Below are 19,357 nucleotides of genomic sequence, written 5' to 3' on the forward strand. Positions count from 1 at the left end.
CAGCACCTAACTTTTTCTAATAGCAAGAAATAAGGGCTTGTCTTTCATAGTTATGAAGTTCACATTGTTTAGGGACTAGATTAATTTTTATATGATACTGTTAAAAAAAGCCAATACAATGTATTCTTTATTAGGTGTTACTGCTGTTTGGCATTTTGTATTTAAAGCCTGTCTTCCAAAGTTAGTTTTCTGAAGCAAACAAGATATGAGCTCACATCTCAAAAGCACACAAGATATGAGCTCACATCTCAAATGACTTGCATCCTAATGACCCTAGAAACATTGATAAAACAAAGATATCCTAAGACTAATTTGACACTGTGACTATTGTAGATCCTTAAAACAACAACAACAACAAAGTTTGTGAAGCTGTTCAACTTAAAGAAACATGACAGGCATAGTTAAATAAACTGCAAATATATTTACAAAAGTTACATTGATGATTCCTAGTAATCATTTGCTCTTTTCAGGCAGCTGAAAAAAAACAAGATGATCTCATTTTATTTTGAACTTTCCCTCAAAAAACTGTTGAAATCTTAAAATTTCCACTACAGAAACATATATAGTAAAAATAAATCTTTAACTGCAGTCTGAGTTGAAATGTAAAGGGATTATTGAGGAATAATCTTGAGCCTTTCCTAGATCAGACTAACTATGTGGGGGGAAATGCTCTCACCATAAGGCTCTTCTGTGTGCTCTGCAGACCTTCACTGTGGTTCACCCAGTCTTCATAAGTTTTACAAACATTGCAGAACCTCAAAAAATTTTAGACAGTTATAATTCCATTAATTAATGTGCAAATGCTACTCAAAGCCTGTAGCACACTGAGTTTAATTTCACAGAAAACAAGGGTTTTTTTTAATGCTATGCACACTGTTGTCCTTACAGGTAAGAACATTGCTGCAAATGCTAGGATGATGAATCCTTAATCATCACTAACCAATAATAAGGAAGCAAAAGATTGTAATTAATTCTTTATTATGCATTTTTATAAATAAATATTGGTATTTGGGGCATGCATAATAACACTGCAACAATTATATCTAAAACAGCATTACAACAGAAATTATCTGAAACCTTGTATTTTTGCATTTTGTGGACAGTGATCAGTGCTTCTACAGTCGTATTTGAAATTCAAACCAAACTCCCTGGTAAGTCAGGCTGATAAAGATAACCACCTCAAAAAATGACCAGGCAAGATCTTGGCACAAACTGCTTTAAGTTATATTTCACCAGGGGATGTCATCAGTGAAGACACAGTACCAAAATTTTGATGCAACTTGAATTGTTTCTGGAAAGAGAATAGAGTAATTCATTGTCCTGCAATTACTTAGAAGCAAGACAGTAAATAGCACAGATGTAATTATTATTTGTAGCCTTATTTGTTATTATTTCTGGAGGAAGATCTAGGGATATGTTCTTTGCCTATACAGAACCAGTCACGATTATAGCAAACACCATAATTTAAAACCAAAGCCACATTGAAATGCCAATGCATAGAATAAAGACAGTCAATTGTCTGGGATACACCATGCTCGATGACTGATTTGTGACAGTCCAAGATGCTGCCATTCTTTGCTATCATTCTGCCCATTTCTTCAGGTTGAATGCCACAGTAACAGAATGGAATGTGTGTTCAAGTGTTAGCTGCTCCTTTTTCAGCTAAACACAAGATTTCTCACCAAAACACATAAATGGGGGCACCAGCATCTGTCTGTCAAACCACGGCAACAACAGCAACAGTTATTGGAGAAGGGATAAGCAGTATGAAGCAGTTCTCACTGCAGCAGTTCTTCCCATGAACTGGAATCCCTGTGAGCATGAATGGACACTTTACCTTTCAAAAGGCAAGTACTGGAAAATGTTTAATGTAACAACCTTCGCATATTCAACAATGTGTAAGATAGGGACAAAGTTTTACCTCTTGCATTAGAATTACACTGGTAGAAGCTCAGACCAACAGCTGCCAGAATGCACCTAACTGATATCTAATACATAACAAATATGTGGCATCCTGCATTCTCTGAATTTTAAGTGAAATTGTTTATGAATAACTTTATTTATGAATATTACTCCCACTTGAAGTAAAAGCCATTAAGGATGAAAATCTATTTATGCAGATAAGTAGCGCAAGACTGACAGCGCAACATGAGCATTCTGAACTGCTGTCATTTGACTGAAAACAATTCAAAGTCTGTGGCAAGGTTAATTCTTCCATTTGACAGATTCCCAAATTCCTCTACTTTCTATGCAGAGGGCTCCTCTTCAACAGGGTAATAAATAAATTTTCTTATGTGTGTAGTTCACAGAAGACAACAGAAGATATTTTTCACTACAGAGAAAAACTTATAAAGGAACAAGACTCTAAATGTTTCCAAATTTTCAATGTTTTCCATCCCTACATCTATTTGCATGTTTATTAATATAAATATAAGCCTTTAAACAGAAATACAGTTGCATATAACAAAGGATCAAAACCCCTTCCCCAGTTTCAGAATCAGGGTAGTATGGACAGGTATTACCAAAAAAATGCCGAATTTGAAAGAACAGATCCTGGTGCAAATCCATCTCCTGGCTGAAAAACACAGATACATGAGAAAATGAGAAACAGAAATATGGGAACTTCATTCTCATAAATTTTATTCTTTTTTCATCCCTCTAATGAAGACAGCCTTCCCCTCCAAAATACAGTTCTATTTGGAGAAACAAATATAGAGAAAATACATCAGGTGAAAACCTGCCTATAACTTAAAAATGTTATTCTTCATGTTCTTAAAGCCCTTGCACAGGCCAAAGAAAATCAATGCCACAACTGAGTCACATAAAGTAAAAATAGTTTTTGAAAAGTATTTTTCATGACAAAACATGTCAATTTTGTAAACCACAAACTACAACACTCTTCATTTCTCTATTAATATTTTAAGAGGCAATAAGAATTAGGAGAAGATGAAGAAGTCTAAGTCCCATACCTGACAGCTTGACTTTAAACATGAAGAATACAGAACCACAGAATAATTACTCAGCTTGGAAGAGACCTCAGCAAGTTACAGTCCAATCTCCTTATCAGAGCAGAGTTAGCACTAGGTTGCAATCAGGCAAAAAAGGTTTAAACCGAAATGCACCATCCCCCTTAAAGCAGTTGAACTGGGTATATAGTTAATGTGCCTCCGGTAAAGTGAACATTTTTTAACTATGTGCATATTCAAGAAGAAAAACAGAGCAGCTGTGTAGCTGAATATACATAGAGTGTATACACCTGACCTCTTCCTGTAGACATGTACTCTTAACAAGAAAACTTCTTCAAATTAAATCATGCCTATTTTATGGGTGAGTTTTATGCGAGAGTCTAGCTCTTCTAAGCACAGGCTGGACTGGTCACTGGGCAAAATTCCTGAACTCTGAACAGACATCAGTAAGAATTTTCACTTCATACTGAGGCAAAACCACGTAATCATAAGAAGCAAGAAACAAGTGCAAAAATTCATACATCATGTTCTCACTTTTAATTTAGTAAATTACTGAATGGTTTCAGAGCAGGCACTACATTGCTTCCAACACAATCAAGTATCATTGACATAATGTCAAAAAATAACCTTTTCACCTCAGTATACACACACGCATATACACAGACAAATTCATTTAGAAAACCTGTACACATATTTTTTCAGGAAGCAACTCAAAGAAATGTACCACAAAAGATTAGTTTCTATACTCTGACACACTAAAAATTATAATCCATTTTTCCGAAGAAAGCGTTTAAGGACACAAAATGCCATGCAGTACTATTTAGTAGAAAATGAACTGGTAAATAAATTTATCTACTTAGAGCTTAAAGAATACATAGAACTCCTTAAATAAAACAAATGCAAATTTATCAGAAATATTTACTGTCCTTGAGCTATGCAGGCTCCAGTTATTTGTGTTAACTGAAGCTTATCCCCTTTGAAGAAAACACAAGGAAGTATATGACTGGAAATCCAGGATAATTTATTTTCTGTTACTGGCAGCAAATCTGGTTCAAGAAAGGAGCATCTTTGTTGAATCTGAGTCTGAAAGTCCATCATCTTGATTAGTTGCCTCATAATCGCCTGCATTATCAGCTAATTCAACATCTTGATCATCATTACTCTCTGCACTGTAATCAACTTCTTCAAGGAAGCGAGGCTCATCTTCATCCAAAACGTATGTAGTGGGGCTATAACAAACAAGAAGCTCTATGAATCATGTTAAAAGTATTATTTGGAAAAACACATTCAGACCATGTGCCCTGCCCCTTTCCTGACTGTTGAGGGTTAAGTTTCCTGTAGAATTCCCCCCCCCCACAAGTTGCTAGGAGACTAAATACTGATAGTTATACAGTGCTTAACCTAGACAAAAGAAGCTGATCACTTAGTTTGGGGGAGGGAGAAAGTTCCGGGGAGAGCTGAGGGTGGAGGTCACGGCTCTCAGTCTCCCGGGGAGCACGGATTTGGGCGACTGCTGGCTGCCTGGAGTCCACGGTTAACAGAGGAGTCTAGTCCTGGGAATTCTACCATCTGTTAGAGCGCCCAGGAATTCGGAGTTTCTTCGCTGTCCTGCTGGATTTTGGGTCAGCCTGGGTCCAGCTGCTGTGGCTTCTCCGGCACTGCCACCTCTGCCTGCCAGGACACCCCCTGCCTGCGGAGGACAGTCCACCGCGCCCGGCTTCCAGCCATCAGCGCCGGAGCTTCCACCGTTTGCCCTCGGGGTTCTTGGTTCTGTTCTACTATTATTATAATTGCTGTTGGTTTTTTGTCTGTCCTGTTATATTTACTAGTAAAGGACTGTTATTCCTTTTCCCCATAGCTCTGACTGAAAAGGTTATTTTTAATCTTCCAAATTATAATAACACGGAGGGAAGGATCTGAATTCCTCATTTCCTAGAGAGGCCTGCCTCTCCATAGCAGACACCTGTCTTTTCAAACCAAGACAGAATTTGGTGCCTAACGTGGGGCACGAGGGCATTGAGAGAAAAAGGAATAACAGTTCTTAGGTGCCTACATTGTTGTGTACTGGATATCACGTGGTCTGGCTTAACCTGGTTCAGGTAGCATGTGGTGGTGCCCATATTTCTCCCATTTGCAGGCCCTTTTCTAAACATGGGCCCTGTAACTAAGGTTACTGTGGCTGTCATCCAGTTTACTGTATGGGTTAACAAGGTGAGAAATTCGTGGATTTTTAATTTCCTCTGGAAGGCAGGCACATGGATTCAGGGCTATCATACACTAACGGTGTGTTTCTGGAGTTACTTTAACAATGGTACCTTACTGTGAAGAAATGACACCGGGGAAAATTTTTTCACAACCCTTCACCGAGCTCTTTGGGCCTACCCCACCAGTCTTTGAAGGGTTCAAATCTCTGAATGTTAATGATATCATACAGTGGCTGGTGTTGCTGGTATGCCTGTTCTGTTTAGCATTTAGAGATAAGGGGAGACTGACCTGGATAACCACCCTGATACCTACCCTAGAGAATAAGGATACAGCCCCACAGCCTGACCCTGCCCCACAGCCTGACCCTGCCCCACAGCCTGACCCTGCCCCAAAGCCTGACCCTGCCCCACAGCCTGCCTCAGAAATAAACCACCCAGATTGGGTGAAGGAGATCCGTGAGATGGGCCAGATGCTGAGGGAGTACCTTTCCCCTGTAGTAGCCTCATTAGCCCCAGCTGCTGGGAAACCCTCCCCCTGCCCCGACAAAGGAGAGTCTGATGGTGCAGCAGCAGAACCCACAGACGTTACAACCGTCCAGGTTCCAGCTGAACCACAGGGGCAGCCACAGCCAGCAGCAGTGGCCCCTGTGGAAACAAAACAATATAAGGTGAAATCAGAGCACCCAGGCAACAAGGATAAGAAAGGAGGGCCCTCACAACCCGGGGGGGCGTCAGAGGTTGAGATCATCACTGAGTCCCTGACATATGAAAGTCTCCGTAATCTGCAAAAAGATCTTGCACGGTGGGGACGTGAGGCTTATACAGCCTGGTTACTTTGGGTCTGGGACCTTATAGGTACAGGCATGCAACTAGATAGTAGTGAGGCAAGGAATTTGGGACCCTTGACCCAGGACTCAGGTGTGAATCAGGTATTCGTAAGGGAGCCAGGGCCCCTTTCCCTTTGGGAGCAGCTTTTAATGAGCGTACGGGAGAGGTTTGTCCACAGAGACAGAATGCAGGAGCACCATCATAGAATGCACTGGAAGACCCTTGAGGAAGGGATCCAACAGCTGAGAGAAGTGGCGGTATTGGAGGTACTCTTTGGGAGGGGTTGACAGCATGATAATGACCCCAACAAAGTCAGGTGCACAGGGCAAATGCTGTGGAATCTGGCAACTCTAGGACCATCTCAATACGCCACATACATTGCAACAATTCATCCTGATAGCAACCGAGAGACAGTGGGTTCTGTAGCCAACAAGCTTAGAAATTATGAGAATATCATCAGTGGCCCAGTGCAGGCTCAGATCTCTGCTGTGGCTAAGGAACTCAGAGAGGAGATGAGGGAGATGAGGGAGGAGGTGACAGAGAAGATGGAGGAGATGATGAGGAGGAACAGTTCCCATGTGGCACCAGTGCGAGTTACAGGCCCCAGAGTCAGAGCTCAACAGCCCCCAGCTAGAGAGAGAGGGTACACCCCACGAGCTGACCTGTGGTTCTTTCTGAGTGACCATGGGGAAGACATGGGAAGGTGACATGGGAAACCCACTTCTGCCCTGGCAGCACGGGTGCGTAAGCTCAAGGAGAAAAACACTAACCGAGGGGGTTCCACTAAGATGAAGGTAGCCTCGACATCGCATGACCAGGCTGCCAGGTATTATAGAAGAGAGGATATGTCAGATCCCTGTGAAGGAACCTCTACCATGTATGCCCAGGAGGGGAATAATGACCAGTGCTAGAGGGGCCCTGCCTCTAGCCAGGGAGAGGCATGGGAAAACCGGGTCTATTGGACGGTGTGGATCCGATGGCCTGGCACATCAGAGCCACAGAAATATGAAGCTTTAGTTGATACTGGTTCGCAGTGTACCCTGATACCATCGGAATATGTGGGGACAGAACCTATTTCCATTGCTGGGTGATGGGGGGATCACAGGAATTGACTCAGTTGGAAGCCGAGGTGAGCCTGACCGGGAAGGAGTGGCAGAAACATCCAATTGTGACTGGCTCAGGGGCCCCGTGTATTTTGGGCATAGACTTTCTCCGGAATGGTTATTACAAAGACTCTAAAGGACTCAGGTGGGCTTTTGGAATAGCAGCTGTGGAGGCAGAGGGCACTAAGAAATTGAATAGCTTGCCTGGACTGTCGGAGAACCCATCTGCAGTAGGACTTCTAAAGGTAGAAGAGCAACGAGTTCCAGTTGCCACCTCGACGGTGCACCGCCAACAGTATCACACAAATCGAGATGCCGTGATCCCCATCCACAAGATGATCTGTGAGCTGGAGACCCAAGGGGTGGTCAGCAAAACCCACTCACCCTTCAACAGCCCCATATGGCCTGTGTGCAAGTCTGACGGAGAATGGAGATTGACTGTGGATTACCGTGCCTTAAACGAAGTGACTCCCACCATTGAGCGATGCTGTGCCGGACATGCTGGAACTCCAGTACGAGCTGGAGTCCAAGGCAGCAAAATGGTACGCCACAATTGACACTGCTAATGCATTTTTCTCCATTCCTCTGGCTGCAGAATGCAGGCCTCAGTTTGCTTTCACCTGGAGGGACGTGCAGTACACCTGGAATGGACTGCCCCAGGGGTGGAAACACAGCCCCACCATCTGCCATGGACTGATCCAGGCTGCACTGGAAAAGGGTGAGGCTCCGGAGCACCTACATCGGATGCACCTAGCATCGATGACATCATTGTGTGGGGGAACACGGCAATGGAAGTGTTTGAGAAAAGAGAGAAGATCATCCAAATTCCCCTGAAAGCTGGTTTTGCCATCAAGCAGAGCAAGGTCAAGGGACCTGCTCGAGAGATCCAGTTCCTGGGAGTAAAGTGGCAAGATGGACGGCGGCAGATTCCCACTGAGGTCATCAATAACATCACCGCAATGTCCTCACCGACCAGCAAGAAGGAAACACAAGCTTTCCTAGGTGCCATAGGATTCTGGAGGATGCACATTCCTGAGTACAGCCAGATTGTGAGCCCTCTCTACCTGGTCACCCGCAAGAAGAATGATTTCCACTGGGGCCCTGAACAGCAACAAGCCTTTACCCAGATCAAGCAGGAGATCGCTCATGCAGTAGCCCTTGGCCCAGTGAGGACGGGACCAGATGTGAAGAACGTGCTCTACTCAGCAGCCGGGAACAATGGCCTGTCCTGGAGCCTTTGGCAGAAGGTGCCTGGGGAGACTCGGGGCCGACCACTGGGATTCTGGAACCGAAGCTACAGAGGGTCCGAAGCCAACTACACTCCAACAGAGAAGGAAATCTTGGCCGTCTATGAAGGAGTTCAAGCTGCCTCAGAGGTGATTGGCACAGAAGCACAACTCCTGCTGGCACCTCGACTACTGGTGCTGGGGTGGATATTTAAAGGAAAGGTTCCCTCCACCCATCATGCCACCGACGCCACATGGAGCAAATGGATTGCCCTCATCACTCAGCGCTCGCGCATTGGAAACCCAAATCGCCCTGGGATTTTGGAGATAATTACAAACTGGCCGGAAGGTGAAAACTTTGGTCTCACAGATGAAGAAGAGCAGGAACAAGTGACACGTGCCAAAGAAGCTCCACCATACAACCAACTGCCAGCAGAAGAAACAGGCTATGCTCTTTTCACTGACGGTTCCTGCCGCATCGTAGGGATGAACCGGAAGTAAAAAGCAGCTGTATGGAGCCCCACATGACAGGTTACACAAGCCACTGAAGGAGAAGGTGGGTCAATCCAACTCGCTGAGCTCAAAGCTGTTCAACTGGCCCTGGACACTGCTGAAAGAGAGAAGTGGGCAAAGCTCTACCTCTACACTGATTCGTGAATGGTAGCCAATGCTCTGTGGGGATGGCTGGAGAAGTGGAAAAAGGCCAATTGGCAGCATAGGGGAAAACCAATCTGGGCTGCTGATGAGTGGAAAGACATTGCCACTCAGGTAGAGAAGCTACCTGTCAAAGTCCATCATGTAGATGCCCATGTCCCCAAGAGTCAGGCTAATGAGGAGCACCGAAACAACGAGCAGGCAGATCAAGCTGCAAACATAGAGGTGTCAAAGATAGACTTAGATTGGCAACACAAGGGAGAGTTGTTCCTAGCTCGATGGGCCCATGATGCCTCAGGTCACCAGGGCAGAGATGCCACCTCATGAGACGGAGGGGTGGATCTAACCATGGACAGTATTTCTCAGGTTATCCATGACTGTGAGACGTGTGCTGCCATCAAGCAGGCCAAGCGGGTGAAGTCCCTGTGGTATGGCGGGCGATGGTCCAAGTATAAGTATGGGAAAGCCTGGCAGATTGACTACATCACCCTTCCCCAAACCCGCCAAGGCAAGCGCTATGTGCTGACCATGGCGGAAGCCACCACTGGATGGTTGGAGACCTATCCTGTGCCCCATGCTACTGCCCGGAACACCATCCTGGGCCTTGAAAAGCAAATCCTGTGGAGACATGGTACCCCTGAGAGAATTGAGTCTGACAATGGGACTCATTTCAAGAACAGCCTTATAAACACCTGGGCTAGAGAACATGGCATTGAGTGGGCGTACCATATTCCTTATCATGCGCCAGCAGCCGGGAAAGTTGAACGGTGCAATGGCCTGCTTAAAACCACTTTGAAGGCACTGGGTGGGGGGACTTTCAAAAACTGGGAGAATAATTTAGCAAAGGCCACCTGGTTAGTGAACACTCGAGGTTCTACCAACCGAGCAGGCCCCGCCCAATCTGAGCCCCTGGTAACAAGAGATGGAGATAAAGTTCCTGTAGTACACATGAGAGGAATGCTGGGGAAAACTGTTTGGATTAATTCTGCCTCCAGCAAAGACAATCCCGCTCCTGGGGTTGTTTTTGCTCAGAGACCTGGCTGCACATGGTGGGTGATTCAAAAGGATGGAGAGACCCGCTGCATACCTCAAGGGGACCTTGTTTTTCGGTGAACACTGTGACTGTCTCTGTATTTATATTCACATGTATATATATATGTATATTATTTAAAGATTTAAATTCAATATAATATGTTGGTGTGGGAAAAAATTCGGGGTGGATAATGTTGAGGGTTAAGTTTTCTGTAGAATTTCCCCCCCCACAAGTTGCTAAGAGACTAAATACTGATAGTTATACAGTGCTTAACCTAGACAAAAGAAGCTGATCACTTAGTTTGGGGGAGGGAGAAAGTTCCGGGGAGAGCTGAGGGTGGAGGTCACGGCTCTCAGTCTCCCGGGGAGCACGGATTTGAGCGGCTGCTAGCTGCCTGGAGTCCACAGTTAATGGAGGAGTCTAGTCCTGGGAATTCTACCATCTGTTAGAGCGCCCAGGAATTCGGAGTTTCTTCGCTGTCCTGCTATATTTTAGGTCAGCCCAGGTCCAGCCGCTGCCGCTTCTCCGGCACTGCCAACTTTGCCTGCCAGGACACCCCCTGCCTGCGGAGGACAGTCCACCGCGCCCGGCTTCCAGCCATCAGCGCCGGAGCTTCCACCGTTTGCCCTCGGGGTTCTTGGTTCTGTTCTACTATTATTATAATTGCTGTTGGTTTTTTGTCTGTCCTGTTATATTTACTAGTAAAGGACTGTTATTCCTTTTCCCCATAGCTCTGACTGAAAAGGTTTTTTTTAATCTTCCAAATTATAGTAACACGGAGGGAAGGATCTGAATTCCTCATTTCCTAGAGAGGCCTGCCTCTCCATAGCAGACACCTGTCTTTTCAAACCAAGACACTGACATACAGTAATACAAAAATTACCTCAGGAAAGAGGCAGATTACCTGAAATGGGACTGACTTTTTAGTTGCATGTAAAACAACTGAGAGGCAAAACCCATGTCTGTAATGCCTTGAACTAATTAGTTAGCCATATACAACTCATTATCCAAATGTGCCGTGACAAATCCTATGACAACACTAATGGCCCATAAGAACTTAATGTAAAACAGCAGTATCAGTAGTTGCTGAAGAAGAATCCACCTGCCTAAGGACACAGCCATTGCTGTGGGTATAAACAAGCCACTGTATTTTATTGTATTGTAACACACACTTTACTGAAAAGCACTGTATGCAATTACTTCATACATATCAGAGATGACAGAATAAGGGGTCATGGCTACACCTACAATTAAGTTCCCACACGAAATCACTTAACTCCTATCAGATTCTCACACTTTTGCATCCTGGTAAAACTTAAAACTTGTCAAGCGTTGCAACTCTGAGGCAATGCATTTAGTGAGCTGCCCACAGAATGGTCTATGCCCTTAACTAATGGCCTCAAAGAACAAGAGGATTAACACCTTTAATGTTAACTGGAAAAAGTTAAAATACAACTTTCTGATCCTCCTACCTCCCTAGAACAGAGGAAGGGGTGAGGGTGGAGGCAGAAGAGTGTCTTCCAGACCCAGTTTTACTCACTTGGGACATAAAAAGCTATCTGCTTAAAAGCACTAAGTACTCCTAAATATTTCATAGGTATTTTTACATTCATTTTAATCCCTAAGAAGGTATTCTAATGCATTTTTACCTAATAATCAAACCATACAGAACTCATAAAAAACAGTGAGGATGTTCTTATTGAGAAGCATCATATTTCTAAAGAACTTGTAGAAATATTTGCATATTAATTTTAATGAATTTTCTCTGAAGATACACAAAACCTATCTCGGCTGTGGCTTTATAATTAAAAGGACTAAGCATTGCTTCTTTCGAAAGATCTTTTAGGAGCTCAGCTGCACCACTTGAAATCTGAAAGGCTATCTCTATTCAATATAAATAAATTTCAAACTGTTCCTCCTTTACCTGTAACCTCAATGACATGCCACACTGTAACATTTTGTATTGTTGACAGTTAATTCAAATACTGGGCAAAAAAGTGTTCCCTAGCTTCCTAGGGGAAAAAAAAAAATACTTGTATTCAAAACTATCTGTATCATGGTTCACTAAACAAGCCTGTACTCAATCAGCTACGCAAAAACAGAAAGTTCCACAAAACAAAATACTTTATAGGTTATTTAAACTGTAATTAGGGTAATAACCCACTGTTGGTTAATGAACTGAATGTTTATAACAAAATTGTTTCCATTTAGGAGAGACGAAGAGTGAAGAAAATAACAAGGATCTTTGAGAAGAAGTCTCTTTCATTTCACATTTGGGGAATCCAACATACAATAAGGATATGCACCTTGCATGAAGCACCTGTGGGAGAACCAGCAAAGAAATACAAATTTTTTGTGCTTTCATCCTGTGGTGCTTTCTGCCCTAGGAAGTCACCACCTACCAACAATTCCTCTAAGGAAAAAGTAGTTGGGGAAATAAAAGGTTTAAATGTTTCAGTTATTTAAAGAAACAAAAGAAAGGGACTTCACCAGATATATCACATTCTGACAAGCCCATGGGTTTTTTAAATTTGTGCTTCTAATCACTTCACAGGTACTGATTAATTAATTTTGGTATGCAAGGAATTCACACTTCAGTTGGAGAACTGATTGTGTAATGCACAGGAAATTAGGAGGAGCCTAATTAGGAGCCATTAAATCTGAATGTTGACCCAACATTATGTAATAATTCTGAACACTGACAGAAAACTATAATAAGCTATGAGAAATATTCAACCAGTGACAATGGGATGTTTAAGGCATTACAGTAATCACTTTTAAAAATTCATCTTTGTGAGGTATAATATAGAATAGTAAAGCTCTCAAAAATTCTATCCACTTTTTTAGTTGTTGGGGGTTAGGTTTGTTCCTTTTTTTTTTTTTTTTTCCCTATAGAATTTTTCCCCCATAAGTTGCTAGGAGACTAAGTACTGATGCTTAGATGGTGCTAGACAAAAAGGAGGTGGCAGAAAGTCGGGAGAGGGAAGGTCACTTGAGTTTTGGGGCAGGAAAAGGACAGAGCTGGGGGCAGCTTGGCTCTTCTTGCTCTCAGCACCACGGAGAGGACGACCAAGCTGCTGCTTGCTGTGGGCGGAGTCCACTGTCAACAGAAAGTCTGGTCCTGGAAAATCTACCATCATCTGCTCGTGTCAGGAATTCTGAGCTCCTCTGCCTGCCCTGCTGGAGCTGGGCCAGGAGTCGCAGCTTCTCCAGCACTGCTCTTTGTGCTACGCTGTAGCCCCGCACTCCCCTGCCTGCTGGGACAACCCCTACCTGCCAGGGAGATCCTGCCATTCCAGCCACCAGCCTGGGAGTTTCCATCACTCCAGCTTGGTGCTCTCAGAGTCCCAAGGGATTAGACTGCCCCAGGCTTTGTGAAACAAAGCCCCTTAAGGTTCCTGGTTCTGTGTATTATTAATGCTGTAGTTGTTGCTGTTTGTTTGCTTTGTTATATTTACTAGTAAAGAACTGTTATTCCTTCCCCCATACCTCTGCCTGAAAGCCCCTTTAATTTTCTAAATTATATTAACTTGGAGGGAAGGGATTTGAATCCTCCACTCCTAGAGAGGCCCTGCCCCTCCCTTGCTTTCAAACCTGTCTTTCAAACAGAGGGGTTAGTAAATGTCATTATTTGGATACTAAACTAACATCACTGATTGTGTTAAGAGAAAGCAACCAACAAAGCCTTATGGACACACAAGGAAACCACATGGTTCACTTCTTCAAAGTGTCTTGTGACTTCATATAATATGTCCTATGTTATATTGTCTTGAAAAACACACAAGTGTATATATTCAATATGCTTTTTTTTTTAATAGTTGTATAAATTTATTTTACCGACTCATGTATGTGTAAATATATAGGTGTGCCCCTAACTTCTGAAAATTCAGGCACTATGAACAGTCACAAAAAGCCAGCCTGTTTGCTCAAACACATTTTAGACATTTGCTCAGACACATGTACATCCAGAACTGAGGGATACATTTCCTATTTAATAAAGCAAAAATCAACATTATATGTTATTTTCTCTATTCAAGAGAAGTACCATTAGAATAGATCAAAGATTAGAACAGATCTTACTTAGAAAGCTACATAAACATTTAAAATAAAAACTGTCCCAATGTCCTGGTTTAGAGCAAATTTGGGAGAAAAACCCTGAATGGGGTCCCTCGGGAGCAAACCCAAATGGCCCCTTCCTCCAACCGGTCTGGGAAAGAACTTCCTCAGTGAAAAGTGGAAAAAACTATTTTACTTAACAAAGTGCCTATAAGTACAAAGAATGAATAATATGAAACAATAAAACCTCTCCTTCTGAAGTGAGATGGCAAATTGAGAAAGTCCTTGCCGTGGGTGTAGCTCGGCTCTCTCTCAGTCTCTCCTCAGTCCCAGTCCCTCCGGCGCTGCTGGAAAATGCCGAGGTCCAGGCCCTGGTGGGCCACAAGTGCAGCCCCCAGTGCTCCCCTGGGTTTTTTGTCCAGAGCAGGTTTAAACAGTTCCAAGAAAAAGGAAAAAAAACAGTCCAGGGAACCTCTCTGCCCTAGCTAGCTAAAAACTAACCAAAAGCAAAAAGATCTCTGTCCTGCAGTCTCTCCAAGCCTCCGCCGAACACCCAGTCCAGAGAAGACTGTGGAGGAGTCAGGCCGTTTTCTCAAAACAAACTCCACGCTTCTCCTTGCTCTTAGAACCAGTCTTAAAGGCACAGAACTCAATATACAGCACAAATGGAACACGACTGGGGATACAAGCATCATAAAGTCACCCTAGGACACTCTGAAATCCGCTTCATAACAGTCTTAGCTTTCTACTACCATCCAGAGCAACGCACCACAGCTTCTCAATTGTTTATTAATCAAAATAAATATTACTGTAATATTTACTAAGGTTATTTTTTCCACTTTCTCTTTTTAAAGTTCTCATTCCTCATAAAATTTTATCTAAACTGTGTCACATACCACTCATATACTTACTTTCCCATGATATGCTGTCTTTTGATGTAGCAAATGTTAGCCTTGAATATTTAACTTTTCAGTAGTCTCTGTTCTAAAGGTTAGCATGAATCTGAGAAGTGTAATTATTACTCCACTGTTTTACTGAGGCTGGATCACAAGAAATATATAAAATCAAATACCTGAAAAAGTGTCATACTGTTTAATCAAATTCTTTATTTGCCTCCCTGCTGCTTCCCACCCTCAGTGTATCTTGTAACGATATATTTTTAGCTGCTGTCATGCTGATTCTATGGGATTTAATTTCCTAACTTTTCCCTTGGGCTCTTTCTAATTAACTTGTGCAATAATCCTTCTTCCTCTACTCCTACACCTGCTTTTTCTTTTAAAAGGAAACAACTTATTTTTCTCAGGCTAGCAAAGGCTGTTTATCCCACACCTACAGTCTTGTAATGTAAGGGATGCCACGATCTGTGCATTTTCTTTGAGGTCATGGCTGTTAAATGAGAATACTATATGAAATTCTGAAGTTCTGTGAATCTACCTAAACAATATTTTATGGGTGAAAAGATGAATTCCTTAATGCCTGATTAATACACCTGATATAATACTATGGTCATCAAGTTTATGAAGAAGTTTAGGAATATGTCTTTCATTCAAAAGAGTATTCTGTTCATCACCTGCCACTGAATACACTGAATTTAGGAATTAATATAATAGTTTTCTAAAATGTATTTTAATTATTAATTAAAACATTCTTTAATGATTAAGGTCAGCCAGGCAAACACAGCAGTGATAGCAGCAACAGCAGCAGCAGCCACGGCAAATTCCAGACGCTGAGCACTAGAAAAAGCTGGGCAGAGCTTCCACAGTCAGAGAAACATGAGTAAATGCTGAGAGACCCACCAGGAGCCATCAGCTCTCATGAGTGAGGCTGACATGGTGTGAGTATTGCCAGCAGATTCAAATGGCCCTGGAGAGTGCGTGTGACCAGGGTGTGTTACTGTGGTCAGGACATGGGGCAGCAGCTCTCTAGGAAGGGCACACAAAAAAGGCCACTTAATTCTACTTGGGGAAGAAAAGGAAGCAGTCTTCTTCTATAACAAAAATGGCATCTACACATCGCAGCTGTCAGGCTAAAACCAAGAGAAACCACAGCCACCTTGGGTATATGTCTAGACCCAGAAAGACTTGCTGAAGAATAAAAGAACTACCCAGACCCTCTACAGGGAACTCCAAAATCTGAAAGTCCCTCTGGCCCTTGTTGGGGGTTAAGTTTTCCTATAGAATTTTTCCCCCATAAGTTGCTAACAGACTAAATACTGATGCTTAAAGGGTACTTGACCCACACAAAAGAAGTAGATCACTTAGTTTGAGGGGGAGGAAAAGGATCAGGGGCTCCGCGAGCTGAGGGTGGTTCCTTTTGCCCTCAGTCTTGGACAGGACAGTCCGGTGATGGCTGGCTGCGTGAATAGTCAGTCCACTGTTAACGGAGGGTCCAGTCCTGGGAATTCTACCATCTGCCAGAGCACCCAGAATTCAGAGCCTCTCGCCTGCCCTGCTGGAGCTGGGTCAGCCTGGGTCCAACCATCGTGGCTTCTTCAGCACTGCTCACTTTGCCGGCCAGGACACATCCCCCCCCGCCTGCTGGGGACAACCCACCGTTTCCAGTCATCAGCCCCGGAGTTTTCCACTGTTTCAGCTTGGTGCTCCCCGGGTCCCAAGAAATCAGACTGCTCCAGGCTTGTGAGACAAAGTCCCTCAGGGTTCTTATTCTAATTATTCTTATTCTTGCTGTTGTTTGTTTGTCCTGTTATATTTACTAGTAAAGGACTGTTATTCCTTTCCCCATAGCTCTGACTGAAAAGCCTCTTTAATCTTCCAAATTATAATAACTTGGAGGGAAGGGATTGGAATTCCCCGTTCCTAGAGAGGCCCTGCCTCTCCCTATCAGATACCTGTCTTTTCAAACCAAGACAGCCCTGAAGGCAGAAGTAGGTGTCATGGGTGCAAGTGTGCCGGGATAGATAACCTGTCTTTTGTGCAGGTTGCCATGCTGTGTGAGGAGCTCATCAGGCAGCGTACTATTTGGGAATCCAAGCAGGAGACTGATGCATGGGAATATGCACTGACACAGGCAGGGAGACAGTGCTGCTTTAAGACCTTGGAAACAGAAAGTACATTGGCATCTAACCCTGATAGGCTTGGTGGATTTGTAAGGCAGGAGACTGGACTCTCATCTCTTCCTGGAGTGAAAGGAAGAGTCTCTCCCTTGCTACCAAAAAATATGACACTATGATGCTAGGAGGAGAAAACTCCACAATAAGTAGTCAAGAACAAGAAAAGAACAGCATTATAAAACTAGTACAATCATATAAGAATAAGTGCCAACAAAAGTGCATGAAGCTTGGTAATTACTGGATAATCTTCACTGAGACGCATAGAAGCAGCCATTTACCACTCAACCTCTCTAGCAAGATTTGCTGCTTATCAGGGACACATTCATCATGCTACAAAGTTTACCAAGACTGGTAAAACCAGAGGATTATCAGCCACTCCTACTCTTTCATGTAGGGTTGAATGAGGCTGCAACAATGAAATTGTAAAATATCAAAAAGGATTTCATGTCTCTTGGAAAGACATTGAAGGGATCAGGAGCACAGTGTTCTCTCCACACCTGGAGACTAAGACCAAATCATGCCTTACCCATCTGATGGCCTTCTATGATGGAATGACTACAACCATCGACATGGGAAGATAAGTCTATGTCATCAACCTAGACTTCTGTAAGGTCTTCAGCGTGGTCCCACATGACATGCTGTTGGGGGTTAAGTTTTCCTGTGGAATTTTTCCCCCCCAATAAGTTGCTAGGAGACTAAATACTGATAGTTAAAGGGTGCTTAACCCAGACAAAAGGTGGATCACTTAGTTTAGGGGGAGGAAAAAGGCTCCCGGGAGCAGAGGGTGGGGGTTCTTTTTCAGCTGTCTGTTTTCCGGGGAGGACAGCCGAGTGACTGGTAGCTGCGTGGATTCCACTGCTAACAGAGGGTCTGGTCCTGAGAATTCTATCATCTGCCAGGAATTCAGACTTTTTTCGCCTGCCCTGCTGGATTTTGGGTCAGCCCGGGTCCAGCCACCGCAGCTTCTCCAGCACTGCTCCCTTCGCCTGCCGGGACACACCCCTGCCTGCCGGGGACAACCTGCCGTTTCCAGCCATCAGCCCGGAGTTTCCACCGTTTCGCTTTGGTGCTGTCGGGGTCCCGAGAGATCAGACTGCCCAGGACTTGTGAGACAAAGCCCCTCGGGGTTCTTGGTTCTGTTTCATTATTATTATAATTGCTGTTGTTGTTTGTCTGTCCTGTTATATTTACTAGTAAAGGATTGTTATTCCTTTCCCCATAGCTCTGACTGAAAAGGTTTTTTTTCAATCTTCCAAATTATAATAACTTGGAGGGAAGGACTGGAATTCCCCATTCCTAGAGAGGCCTGCCTCTCCCTAGCAAATACCTGTCTTTTCAAACCAAGACACATGCTTATCTCCAAACTGGAGAGATGTGGATTTGATGAGTAGATTGTTTGACAGGCAAGGAATTGCCTGGATGGATATAGCCAGAGAGTTTTGGTCAAAGGCTCCATGTCCACATGGAGACTGCTGACAAGTGGGGTTCCTCAGGGCTCTGTCTTGGAACCAGTGCCCTTTAAGACCTTCCTCAATGACAAGGACAAGGAGGTCAAGTGCTCCTGCAGCAAGTTTGCAGATGACACAAAGTTGAGCAGTGCAGTAGACACAGCAGATGGGATGCCATCCAAAGGAACAAGCTTAAGAACTGGGCCCAAGAGAACCTCATGAAGTTCAAGTGCAAGGTTCTGTAACCAGATCAGGGCAATCCCAGACGCAAGCACAGACTGGGAGAAGAAGTCATTGCGAGCAACTCTGCAAAGCCCTGTGGATGAGAAGCTGGACATGAGTCAATTAGTGTGAGATGCAGCCCAGAAAGCCAACTGTGTTCCTGCGCCGCATCCAAGGCAGCATGGCCAGCAAAGTGAGGGAGGGTATTCTTCTCCTCTGCTCTGCTCTGGTGAGATCCCAACTGGAGTTCTGTATCCAGCTCTGAGGCCCCAGCATAAGAAAGACATGGACCCATTGGAGTGAGTTCTGAGGAGGCTGCTACGCTGCTCAGAGGGCTGGAGCACCTTTCCTATGAAGACAGTCTGAAAGAGCTAGAGTTCTTCAGCCTGAAGAACAGAAGGCACCAGAGATACCTTGCTGTGGTTTTCCAGTACCTAAACAGGACTTACAAGAGAGAGGAAGGATGACTTTTTACAGTTAGAAATTAATATGACAAGAAGGAATGTTATTAAACTAAAAGAGAATACATTTAGATTAAATACTAGGA

General features: G+C 43.8%; 1 protein-coding gene across 10 annotated transcripts in view; it reads right to left on the minus strand.

Annotated features, from left to right (window-relative positions):
- Positions 1–1,007: 1,007 nt before the first annotated feature.
- Positions 1,008–19,357, minus strand: part of AGTPBP1 (ATP/GTP binding carboxypeptidase 1) — a 75,044-nt gene continuing 56,694 nt past the window's right edge. For 8 of the 10 annotated variants that reach the window (XM_040089840.2, XM_040089842.2, XM_058424234.1 and 5 more), the window contains one exon: positions 2,624–4,195. In XM_040089840.2, the coding sequence (XP_039945774.1) occupies positions 4,018–4,195 (178 nt within the window). In that variant the 3' untranslated portion in view covers positions 2,624–4,017. Of the gene's footprint in view, positions 2,576–2,623; positions 4,196–19,357 lie in introns of those variants that run through there. The other 2 variants (XM_058424235.1, XM_058424236.1) reach the window with 2 other exon arrangements.

Source organism: Hirundo rustica, chromosome Z (assembly GCF_015227805.2).
Source record: "Hirundo rustica isolate bHirRus1 chromosome Z, bHirRus1.pri.v3, whole genome shotgun sequence".
In the NCBI taxonomy this organism is placed as follows: domain Eukaryota; kingdom Metazoa; phylum Chordata; class Aves; order Passeriformes; family Hirundinidae; genus Hirundo; species Hirundo rustica.